At 44.2% G+C, this 12711-nt stretch overlaps 1 protein-coding gene across 1 annotated transcript in view; it reads right to left on the bottom strand.

Moving 5' to 3' along the window:
* The window catches only part of RFX6 (regulatory factor X6), a 248889-nt gene extending 236742 nt beyond the window's left edge, over positions 1 to 12147 (bottom strand). The window contains exons 1-3 of the mRNA XM_069726189.1: positions 11931 to 12147; positions 11064 to 11220; positions 10130 to 10253 (exon numbers count right to left, since the gene is read on the bottom strand). Coding sequence (XP_069582290.1) covers positions 10130 to 10253; positions 11064 to 11220; positions 11931 to 12147 — 498 coding nt within the window. The remainder of the gene's footprint in view (positions 1 to 10129; positions 10254 to 11063; positions 11221 to 11930) is intronic.
* Between the last annotated feature and the right edge of the window lie 564 nt (positions 12148 to 12711).

Here is a 12711-nt window from a genome sequence, read left to right as displayed (position 1 = left end):
TTTGTGGTATCGGGAATCTGTATCGGATCCATATTAATGTGTAAAATAAAGAATTAAAATAAAAAATATTGATATGCTCACCTCTCCGGAGGCCCCTGGACATCACCGCTGGTAACCGACAGCCTTCTTTGTTTAAAATGAGCGCGTTTAGGGACTTCCATGACGTCACGGCTTCTGATTGGTCGCGTGCCGCTCATGTGACCGCCACGCGACCAATCAGAAGCCGCAACGTCATTCTCAGGTCCTAAACTCCTCATTCTAGGAATTTAGGACCTGAGAATGACGTCGCGGCTTCTGATTGGTCACGTAGCAGTCACATGAGCGGCACGCGACCAATCAGAAGCCGCGACGGCATTCTCAGGTCCTAAACGCGCTCATTTTAAGCAAAGAAGTCTGCCGGTTACCAGCGGTGATGTCCAGGGGCCTCCGGAGAGGTAATTATATCAATATTTTTTATTTTAATTCTTTATTTTACACATTAATATGGATCCCAGGGCCTGAAGGAGAGTTTCCTCTCCTTCAGACCCTGGGAACCATCAGGATACCTTCCTATACTTGGTGTCCCATTGACTTGTATTGGTATCGGGTATCGGGTATCGGCGATATCCGATACTTTTCGGGTATCGGCCGATACTATCCGATACCGATACTTTCAAGTATCGGACGGTATCGCGCAACACTACTTGTGAGGATCGGAGGTTGCGTGCAGGAGAGTACCGGGAGACGAGGTCGCAGATGTATGGAGGAGACAGGTTGTGGATGGCTTTGTATGTCATGGTTAGGCTTTTGTACTGGAGTCTCTGGGTGATGGGGAGCCAGTGCAGGGATTGACAGAGGGGAGAGGCCGGGAATAGCGGGGGGACAGGTGGATTAGTCGGGCAGCAGAGTTTAGAATAGATTGGAGGGATGCAAGAGTGTTAGAGGGGAGGCCACAGAGCAGGAGGTTACAGTAGTCAAGGCGGCAGATGATGAGGGCATGGACTAGGGTCTTTGCGGATTCTTGGTTTAGGAATGTGCGGATCCGTGAAATATTTTTGAGTTGGAGGCGGCAGGAAGTGGAAAGGGTTTGGATATGTGGTTTAAAAGAGAGATCAGTGTCAAGGATTACCCCAAGACAGCGGGCTTGTGGGACTGGGGAGAGTGGGCAGCCGTTTACTGTAATGGATAGGTTCGTTGGGGAGGTCGTGTGAGATGGGGGAAAGATGATGAATTCTGTTTTGTCCATGTTAAGTTTCAGAAATCTAGTGGAGAAGAAGGATGAAATAGCAGACAGACATTGAGGGAATTATATGGGGCAGTTTTCTATATGGAGCATCTTATGGGGCCATGTGCAGCATTTTATTGGGCAAATATCTGTATGGAGCATCTTATGTGGCCATGTGCAGCATTATATGGGGGCAAATATCTGTATGGGGCATATTATGTGGCCATGTGCAGCATTATATGGGGCAATTATCTGTATGGAGCATCTTATGGGGCCACAATCTACATTTGAGGAGCATTATACGGGGCAAATGTCTGTATGGAGCATCTTATGGGGCCATACTCAGGATTTGTGCAGCATTATACCTCTATAGCATTATGTCTGCTGTGTGATTCCTATAAGTGTGTCCTAGAAGTGTGAAGATTAATTTTAGAATTAAAACCAGAAGGATGTATATAGACTGTGCCCTGCTATCTGCCACCATAGCACTCTAACCTGCATGTCTATTCTTCCTACAGGTATGTTCATGCACCCAGCTTTCCAGCCTTGTCTGTCTATGAAGTGCACATACTACATCACCCAACTTTCCACACAGACTTTCCTCTGCTGCTTGCATTCTCATGGTATGTTCATGCACCCAGCTCTCCAGCCTTGTCTGTCTATGAAGTGCACATAGTACATCACCCAACTTTCCACACAGACTTTCCTCTGCTCCTAGCATTCTCATGGTATGTCTTTCAGCTAACCCCTGCTCACTGTGTGTTATTTATGACCTTGTTTACTCAATGCTTGATTGTATGCATCTGGTCCACCCTTAATTCTCTGACCAAGATGAGCAGAGACCACTCCTCTCTGCTTCACACCTGAATGCACTTAGTCCAAGTCTGCAATGACTTTAGTCTGCTGTGTGATTCCTATAAGTGTGTCCTAGAAGTGTGAAGATTAAATTAGAATTAAAACCAGAATTGAACCAGAAGGGAACTGAAGGTAACTGGACACAGTCACTGTAAACAATGTTTTTGTTTGTTTTCACTTTCACCCCTATAATTTTTCACTTTCTGCAAACTCCCCTAATCCCTACTCCTAGTAAAGAACTGTTCATCTCCTCTTCAATCCTCCCCATCCACCTCACCTCCTCCTCAGAACTGTTCCATAACATATAATCCTCTGTCTCCAAGCACAGACAGCCCCCTCATGCCCTCTCCTGCTCCCACCTGCTGACACTTTCTCTGCTCCTTCTCACTGATGGTGATATCTCTCCAAATCCTGGTCCTCTTCACCACATCCCCACAGTCAGTTCTACCTCCCATACATGCTCTATCACAAATTTCCATAACCTCTCTAACCTTATACCCATTCGCCCAGCCCCCACTTCCCCAGTCCCACTTAAAGGAGCTCTGTGGAACGGTCGCTCTGTCTGCAACAAGCTTTCCTAAATCCACGATCTTTTTGCTACTACAAACTTTCCTTCCTCGCCATCACCGAAACCTGGCTCACCCCTTCTGACACAGCCTCTCCTGCTGCACTTTCATATGGTGGCTTCCACTTTTCTCACACACCCCGCCCCAGCAGCAAGCATGGCGGAGGAGTTGGTTTTCTCCTGTCAGATAACTGCTCCTTCACCCCAATCCCACTGCCACCCTGTGTTACCCTCCCTTCCTTTGAGGTGCACTCTGTGCTCATCTATGCCCCCACCAACCTCCAACTGGCTGCCATCTACCCCCCAGGGCCAGCCACCACCTTCTTTGACCACTTCACCACCTGGCTACTTCATTTCCTTTCTGCGGACATCCCCACTATCATCATGGGCGACTTCAACATCCCCATTGACACTTCCCTCTCAGCTGCCACTAAACTTTTATCTCTCACTTCCTCCTTCGGCTTCACTCAATGGTCTTCTGCAGCCACTCACAAAGATGGTCACACATTGGACCTCATCTTCACCTGCCTCTGCTCCCTAACTAACCTCTCTAACTCACCTCTTCCTCCTTCTGACCACAATCTACTCACATTCTCTTCCCTCTCCACTCCTTGTCTACAATCCCCACCCCACAAACTTGCACACCCTCGCAGAAATTTTAAACACCTCAATCTACACTCACTCTCTGAATCCCTCCTCCCTCTCACAGACATAAGTTCCCTACACAATGTGGATGACGCTGCCACTCTATATAACACCACAATAGCCACAACTTTGGAATCTCTTGCCCCTCTTACACATACCAAAGCTCGCAAAATCAACAGACAGCCCTGGCACACCAGCCTGACCAAAGAACTTAGGCGAGCTTCCAGGGCTACAGAGCGGAGATGGAAAAGATCCCACTCCAACGAGCACTTTATCGCATTCAAACAGTCCCTCACTACTTTCAAGACCACACTCGCCACAGCTAAACAAACCTACTTCTCATCTCTCATATCCTCCCTGTCTCACAACCCTAAACAGTTATTCAACACGTTCAACTCTCTCCTCCATCCCCCAGCACCTCCTCCATCCCCACTCATCTCAGCTGAAGAATTTGCCTCATTTTTCAAGCAGAAGATTGAGAACATCAGAGACAGTTTTAGTTGACAACCCCCAGAGCCCTTCCTCCCAACTACCCAGCCCTCCACCTCCAAAACCAACTTCTCCGCTATTACAGTAGATCGACTCTCCACTCTACTCTCAAGATCGCATCTCACCACCCGTGCACTTGACCCGATCCCTTCCCACTTCATCCCAATCCTCGCCACAGTCTTCATTCCAACTATAACCCATCTATTCAACCTATCACTAACAACTGGTGTTTTCCCCTCAAGCTTTAAACATGCCTCAATCACACCTATCCTCAAAAAGCCCTCCCTTGACCCATCCTCTGTATTTAACCATCGCTCTATATCACTTCTCCCCTATGCCTCAAAACTACTGGAACAACACATCCATCTTGAACTGTCCTCCCATCTATCTTCCTGCTCCCTTTTCGACCGCTTACAATCAGGCTTCTGGTCACACCATTCCACTGAAACTGCCCTAACTAAGGTCACCAATGACCTATTAACCGCCAAGAGCAAGCGACACTACTCTATCCTCCTCCTCCTGGACCTGTCCTCTGCCTTTGACACAGTGGACCATTCCCTATTACTACAGATCCTCTCATCCCTTGGCATCACAGACTTGGCCATATCCTGGATCTCGTCATACCTAACTGACCAAACATTCAGCGTCTCCCATTCACATACCACCTCCTCACCTTGCCCCCTATCTGTCGGAGTCCCGCAAGGTTCAGTTCTAGGGCCCCTGCTCTTCTCCATTTACACTTTTGGCCTGGGACATCTCATAGAATCTCACGGTTTTCAGTATCATCTCTATGCTGATGACACACAGATCTACATCTCTGGACCAGATATCACCACCCTACTAACCAGAATCCCTCGATGTCTATCCGCTATTTCATCCTTCTTCTCTGCTAGTTTTCTAAAACTTAACATGGACAAAACAGAATTCATTGTCTTTCCCCATCTCACGCGAGCCCCCCAACGAACCTATCCATTACAGTAAACGGCTGCCCACTCTCCCCAGTCCCACAAGCTTGCTGTCTCGGGGTAATCCTTGACACTGATCTCTCCTTCAAACTGCATATACAAGCCCTTTCCACTTCCTGCTGCCTTCAACTCAAAAATATTTCATGGATCCGTACATTGCTAAACCAATAATCTGCAAAATCCCTAGTCCAAGCCCTCATCATCTCCCGCCTCGACTACTGTAACCTCCTGCTCTGTGGCCTCCCCTCGAACACTCTTGCACTCTCTCAGCTGCCTGACTAATCCACCTGTCCCCCCGCTATTCCCTGGCCTCTCCCCTCTGTCAATCCCTTTACTGGCTCCCCATTACCCAGAGACTCCAGTATAAAAGCCTAACCATGACATACAAAGCCATTCACAACCTGTCTCCTCCATACATCTGTGACCTTGTCTCCCGTTACTTTCCTGCACGCAACCTCTGATCCTCACAAGATCTCCTTCTCTACTCCCCTCTTATCTCCTCTCCCCACAATCGCATACAAGATTTCTGTCGCGCATCACCCCTACTCTGGAACTCTTTCCCACAACATATCAGACTCTCACCTACCATCGAAACCTCTTCCGGCAAGCCAACAACCTGCAGTAATCACCGATCGACCAAACCACTGCGTGACCAGCTCTATCCTTACCTACTGTATCCTCTCCCATCCCTTGTAGATTTTGAGCCCTCGCGGGCAGGGTCCTCTCTCCTCCTGTACCAGTTGTGACTTGTATTGTTCAAGTACCTGTTTTTATTATGTATACTCCTCACATGTAAAGCGCCATAGAAGATATAAAGCTATAATAATAAATAATAATAATTATATGGGGCATATTTTAATATGGAGCATCTTATGGAGCCCATCATAAACTGTATGGAGCATTATATAGGGCTCCTGATTCAATATGGATATTCAAAAACACTTAAACTACTGATGTCTCAATTAATTTTACTTCTATTTGTATCTATTTTTATTTTTGAAATTTACCAGTAGCTGTTGAATTTTCCACCCTAGGCTTATACTCGAGTCATTAAGTTTTCCCAGTTTTTTGTGGCAAAATTAGGGGGGTCGGCTTATGCTTGGGTCGGCTTATACTCGAGAATATACGGTACATTTCATTTGGAATATTTTTCCTGATTTCTGAATCAATTATTTCATTCAAAAGGTCAACTTGCCCTGCAAAAACTAAGCCCCAAAAGGCTATATTTTCCTAAATATATAAAAGTTATGACTTTGTGAAGAAGAGGAGCTAGAAATGAAAATGCAAAAACGAAAAAGGTGAAATCTACTAATTTTCACACTACTGTGTCAACATTTCCACAATTATAATAAATTCAAGTATGTTTGAACTGAAAGGGAATGTTCACACATGGGAACTTTACTTATCATGTGAACATACCTAAAAAGATTTACGCATTAACCCCTTCCCGACCCATGACGCCACGTAGGCGTCATGAAAGTCGGTGCCAATCCGACCCATGACGCCTATGTGGCGTCATGGAAAGATCGCGTCCCTGCAGATCGGGTGAAAGGGTTAACTCCCATTTCACCTGATCTGCAGGGACAGGGGGAGTGATAGTTTAGCCCAGGGGGGGTGGCTTCACCCCCCCATGGCTACGATCCCTCTGATTGGCTGTTGAAAGTGAAACTGCCAATCAGAGCGATTTGTAATATTTCACCTAAAAAACTGGTGAAATATTACAATCCAGCCATGGCCGATGCTGCAATATCATCGGCCATGGCTGGAAACACTTATGTGCACCCACCCCACCCCACCGATCGCCCCCCCAGCCCCCCGATCTGTGCTCCGCTCCCCTCCGTCCTGTGCTCGGCTCCCCCGTCCTCCTGTCCGCTCCCCCCGTGCTCCAATCACACCCCCCGTGCTCCAATCAAACCCCCCCGCACTCCGATCACCCCCCCCGCACAGCGATTCCCCCCCCGTGCTCCGATCCACCCCCCCGCACAGCGATCCCCCACCCCGTGCTCCAATCCACCCCCCCGTGTTCCGATCCACCCCCCCATGCTCCGATGCACCCCCCGTGCTCCGACGCCCCCTCTTTGCCCTGATCTCCCCCCCTTATACTTACCTAGCCTCCCGGGGTCCGTCCGTCTTCTTTCCTGGGCGCCGCCATCTTCCAAAATGGCGGGCGCATGTGCAGTGCGCCCGCCGAATCTGCCGGCCGGCAGATTCGTTCCAGAGTGAATTTTGATCACTGAGATATAACCTCTCTCAGTGATCAAAATAAAAAATATAGTAAATGACCCCCCCCCCTTTGTCACCCCCATAGGTAGGGACAATAAAAAAAATAATTTTTTTTTCCCACTAAGGTTGGGGTAAGAACTAGGGTTAGGGTTAGGGGTAGGGTTAGGGCTAGGGTTAAGGTTAGGGGTAGGGTTAGGGTTAGGGGTAGGGTTAGGGGTAGGGTTAGGGGTAGGGTTAGGGTTAGGGTTAGGGGTAGGGTTAGGGGTAGGGTTAGGGGTAGGGGTAGGGTTAGGGTTCGGGATGTGCACACGTATTCTGGTCCTCTGCGGATTTTTCTGCAGAGGATTTGATAAATCCACAGTGCTAAACCGCTGTGGATTTACCGCGGTTTTTCTGTGCATTTCACTGCGGTTTTACAACTGCGATTTTCTATTGGAGCAGTTGTAAAACCGCTGCGGAATCCGCAGAAAGAAGTGACATGCTGCGGAATGTAAACCCCTGCGTTTCCGTGCAGTTTTTCTGCAGCATGTGTACAGCGGTTTTTGTTTTCCATAGGTTTACATTGAACTGTAAACTCATGGGAAACTGCTGCGGATCCGCAGCGTTTTCCGCAGCGTGTGCACATAGAATTAGGCTATGTGCACACGGTGCGGATTTAGCTGCGGATCCGCAGCAGTGTTCCATCAGGTTTACAGTACCATGTAAACCTATGGAAAACCAAATCCGCTGTGCCCGTGGTGCGGAAAATACCACGCAGAAACGCTGCGTTGTATTTTCCGCAGCATGTCAATTCTTAGTGCGGATTCCACAGCGTTTTACACCTGTTCCTCAATAGGAATCCGCAGGTGAAATCCGCACAAAAAACACTGGCAATCCGCGTTAAATCCGCAGGTAAAACGCAGTGCCTTTTACCCGCGGATTTTTCAAAAATGGTGCTGAAAAATCTCATTCGAATCCGCAACGTGGGCACATAGCCTTAGGGTTACGGTTGGGTTGGAATTAGGGTTGTGGTTAGGGGTGTGTTGGGGTTAGGGTTGTGGTTAGGGGTGTGTTGGGGTTAGGGTTGTGATTAGGGTTACGGCTACAGTTGGGATAAGGGTTAGGGGTGTGTTGGAGTTAGAATTGAGGGGTTTCCACTGTTTAGGCACATCAGGGGGTCTCCAAACGCAACATGGCGCCACCATTGATTCCAGCCAATCTTGTATTCAAAAAGTCAAATGGTGCTCCCTCACTTCCGAGCCCCGACGTGTGCCCAAACAGTGGTTTACCCCCACATATGGGGTACCAGTGTACTCAGGACAAACTGCGCAACAATTACTGGGGTCCAATTTCTCCTGTTACCCTTGAGAAAATAAAAAATTGCTTGCTAAAACATCATTTTTGAGGAAAGAAAAATGATTTTTTATTTTCACGGCTCTGCGTTGTAAACGTCTGTGAAGCACTTGGGGGTTCAAAGTGCTCACCACATATCTAGATAAGTTCCTTTGGGGGTCTAGTTTCCAAAATGGGGTCACTTGTGGGGGGTTTCTACTGTTTAGGCACATCAGGGGCTCTGCAAACGCAACGTGACATCCGCAGACCATTCCATCAAAGTCTGCATTTCAAAAGTCACTACTTCCCTTCCGAGCCCTGCCGTGTGCCCAAACAGTGGTTTACCCCCACATATGAGGTATCGGCGTACTCGGGAGAAATTGCTCAACAAACTTTAGGATCCATTTTATCCTACTGCCCATGTGAAAATGAAAAAATTGAGGCGAAAAGAATTTTTTTGTGAAAAAAAAAGTACTTTTTCATTTTTACGGATCAATTTGTGAAGCACCTGAGGGTTTAAAGTGCTCACTAGGCATCTAGATAAGTTCATTGGGGGGTCCAGTTTCCAAAATGGGGTCACTTGTGGGGGTGCTCCAATGTTTAGGCACACAGGGGCTCTCCAAACGCGACATGGTGTCCGCTAACGATGGAGATAATTTTTCATTCAAAAAGTCAAATGAAGCTCCTTCCCTTCCGAGCCTTACCATGTGCCCAAACAGTGGTTTACCCCCACATGTGAGGTATCGGTGTACTCAGGAGAAATTGCCCAACAAATTTTAGGATCCATTTTATCCTGTTGTCCATGTGAAAATGAAAAAATTGAGGCTAAAAGAATTTTTTTGTGAAAAAAAAGTACTTTTTCATTTTTACGGATCAATTTGTGAAGCACCTGGGGGTTTAAAGGGCTCGCTATGCATCTAGATAAGTTCCTTGGGGCGTCTAGTTTCCAAAATGGGGTCACTTGTGGGGGAGCTCCAATTTTTAGGCACACGGGGGCTCTCCAAACATGACATGGTGTCCGCTAAAGAGTGCAGCCAATTTTTCATTCAAAAAGTCAAATGGCGCTCCTTCCCTTCCAAGCCCTGCCGTGCGCCCAAACAGTGGTTTACCCCCACATATGAGGTATCAGCGTACTCAGGACAAATTGGACAATAACTTTCGTTGTTCAGTTTCTCCTTTTACCATTGGGAAAATAAAAAAATTGTTGCTGAAAAATCATTTTTGTGACTAAAAAGTTAAATGTTCATTTTTTTCCTTCCATGTTGCTTCTGCTGCTGTGAAGCACCTGAAGGGTTAATAAACTTCTTGAATGTGGTTTTGTGCACCTTGAGGGGTGCAGTTTTTAGCATGGTGTCACTTTTGGGTATTTTCAGCCATATAGACCACTCAAACTGACTTCAAATGTGAGGTGGTCCCTAAAAAAAATGGTTTTGTAAATTTCGTTGTAAAAATGAGAAATCGCTGGTCAAATTTTAACCCTTATAACTTCCTAGCAAAAAAAAATTTTGTTTCCAAAATTGTGCTGATGTAAAGTAGACATGTGGGAAATGTAATTTATTAACTATTTTGTGTCACATAACTCTCTGGTTTAACAGAATAAAAATTCAAAATGTGAAAATTGCGAAATTTTCAAAATTTTCGCCAAATTTCCGTTTTTATCACAAATAAACACAGAATTTATTGACCTAAATTTACCACTAACATGAAGCCCAATATGTCACGAAAAAACAATCTCAGAACCGCTAAGATCCATTGAAGCGTTCCTGAGTTATTACCTCATAAAGGGACACTGGTCAGAATTGCAAAAAACGGCAAGGTCTTTAAGGTCAAAATAGGCTGGGTCATGAAGGGGTTAAAGGATCAAGTACATACCTTTCCAAAAGTTGCGGCACAAGCTGGCTCCAATTTCTCCTTCCTGCAGAAGTCTAAATAATGTGCGTATAGTATGCACCGAGGCAAGCAAACTCCTTCACATACGATATAATTCTCTTCTAGCCTGTAACGACAAGTCACTTGTATATTTATCAATACTAATGACTGCCTATTAGTGGCTTATATAAAATATAGATCAATTATACTTTTATTTTCTTTTTCAAAAAGTAATGTCATGTATGAAAGAGAAAAAGAAGACAACACTGAATCACAGGCAGGATTGTATGGACCCAGATAATTAGGTCAGTAAAAGGGCACAGCTATAAGATCTAAAAGATACAATATCATTATAGCCTATGGAATTAAACAAACCTATACATGGTCCTTTAGTAAAGTGACAGATAATGTCACAGAAGTCTTCTGCTATACTTTCTATTAAGTACACCAACGCGGAAGTAGTATCAAAAATATATGGAGCAGTAATATGATGGATCTTGATAGTGAAAGGATGTCCTGCACCATCGGTATCAACCACTCTCACATTTTAACATTCGTCTGCAACATTAGAGAATTCATTTTTTTGGGACATATATAGGTGCAGTGCTGAGAACAGAATCCATCATATTAGTGCACCACATACGTATAATACTGTTTGTAAAAGATCTTGTTTTGGTGAGACACCATTTAAGTCTGAAAAAGAGACTTTCCCAAAACAGGCAACCAGAATCGATCTATTGCGATTTATGATTTCAACAATGCAAACCGTTGCATGAATACCTAGTGTCATTATATCAGCTGCACAGTTGGGCCCTTTTTTAACTAACAGTACATGCACATCTCTCATTTACTCGTAAGTTTCCAGTACTCTTGTATTTTAGACCGTTTCACTCTGTGACCTTAAAGCTCGTGCACATGGAAGAACACTGGTACTCACCACTGTAAAGTAAGCTGTGTCTGCTTCTTTTTATCCTTAATAATCTGTGTGATTGATTTCTTCTGAGAGATCTTGTTGCACATTGTACTGTTTTTCCTATAAATAACATCCAAATCTTCATCGTCTGAAGAATATGTGTCGTTTGCCATGTGCAGTTCTACATATAGACAGTAACAAAATCGCAGTCAGTACATTTATTCAGCTTGTGTTCGTTTCCCATTCAGAACACAAGTATGAAATAGCTGTTCAGATTATACATAGTGCTCATGGACAGTGGCATTGATCCTCTGGTACAGAGCCATCCAGCATCCTTGCATTGTCCTATATCCCCAAGCAAATTCCATGCGTATGCAATGCTTCTCTTGAGGAACACTACTTAATTAATCATGCTCCGAACTTTACACAGCCCATTGGAAATAAAACTCTGTCTATACATGAAACTGAAGCATGACGAAGCCTCATGCACCTCTGTGAAGCCCGTGTTACGACTTTGTAAAATATGGTGGTATAATCTGGCTATGTACAAGATCTCTTACACTGAGAATAATTATTCTTGATGGTAAATGAAATCAAATTCTATGCAAAAATATATTACATTTTAAAATTATACACAATTATGGATGTTAATCTTGAGGATTTTCACTGTACAATAAAATGCTTAAAAGTAATAATAATAGTAATAATTATTATTATTTATTATACAAATATTCACAATAAATAATTAATATACATATTTAAATATATATTACATATGCTAGTAATAATTAGAATTATATATGTATTCATAATAAATAATATATATATATATATATTACATGTAATAATAATAATAATATTAATTGTAACAATAATAGTGATATTGATTACCTGTTTTTATTCCAATGCAATTAGATGTTTCTTCGTCCTCTGGAGTCAGCATAATTTGATCTTCCCCTTCATTACATAATCCCTGAGAGAATGACAGTTCTTTTCCTACCATTGTTCCATAGTTGTCCTCTATCCTTGGGTTATTCTTTTCGTGAGATTCACCATTCTGGAAAGGGCACTCTCCTTCCAGAGTCTCAGAAAACTGCTCAGTTGGCATGCTACGAGCTATACGTTTTTTTTAATCATTAAATGTATCAAAAGAAGTCCACAAAAAAAGTTCAAAGTGAACAGAGCTCAAAGATTATTCCCAGAAGAAGGCATCAATATATGGGTTTAATGCTCTCCTAGAAGATCCAGGGAGATATAAATGATCTGAGCTTCTGCTTTCTCTTTGTATAATGCTCCTGAGGCTTCGTGGGCTATTTGCTTTTCTGGTCTGACAAAGACCATACAGAATGGTTTGCCATTGCTTGCTTTTTTAAAGTATATCTATAAACACGCCCTTTTGTTGGCATAAATCTCTTATCAAACGAAAGGCAGTTGTTCATCAACAGGTTGGTGCCTTGAATTCTAGGTGCTTTTATTTTGACAAAAAGTCAAGTAGGGGCAGAGATAATTGGACTGGATGTGACGTAGCGGCAATGAATTGGGTTATCTATTGTCTTAAAAAGCTAGAAAAATGGTGGTGATCAGATCAGCAGCATTAATGATTAACAGGTCGGAACAATCATGTCTGATCGTCGGAGTCAAAGTGATGTTTATTGTGTTCTTCCATATCTAA

The sequence above is a fragment of the Ranitomeya imitator genome, chromosome 5, assembly GCF_032444005.1.
Source record: "Ranitomeya imitator isolate aRanImi1 chromosome 5, aRanImi1.pri, whole genome shotgun sequence".
In the NCBI taxonomy this organism is placed as follows: Eukaryota; Metazoa; Chordata; class Amphibia; order Anura; family Dendrobatidae; genus Ranitomeya; species Ranitomeya imitator.
This window is presented reverse-complemented; position numbering and strand designations above follow the sequence as displayed.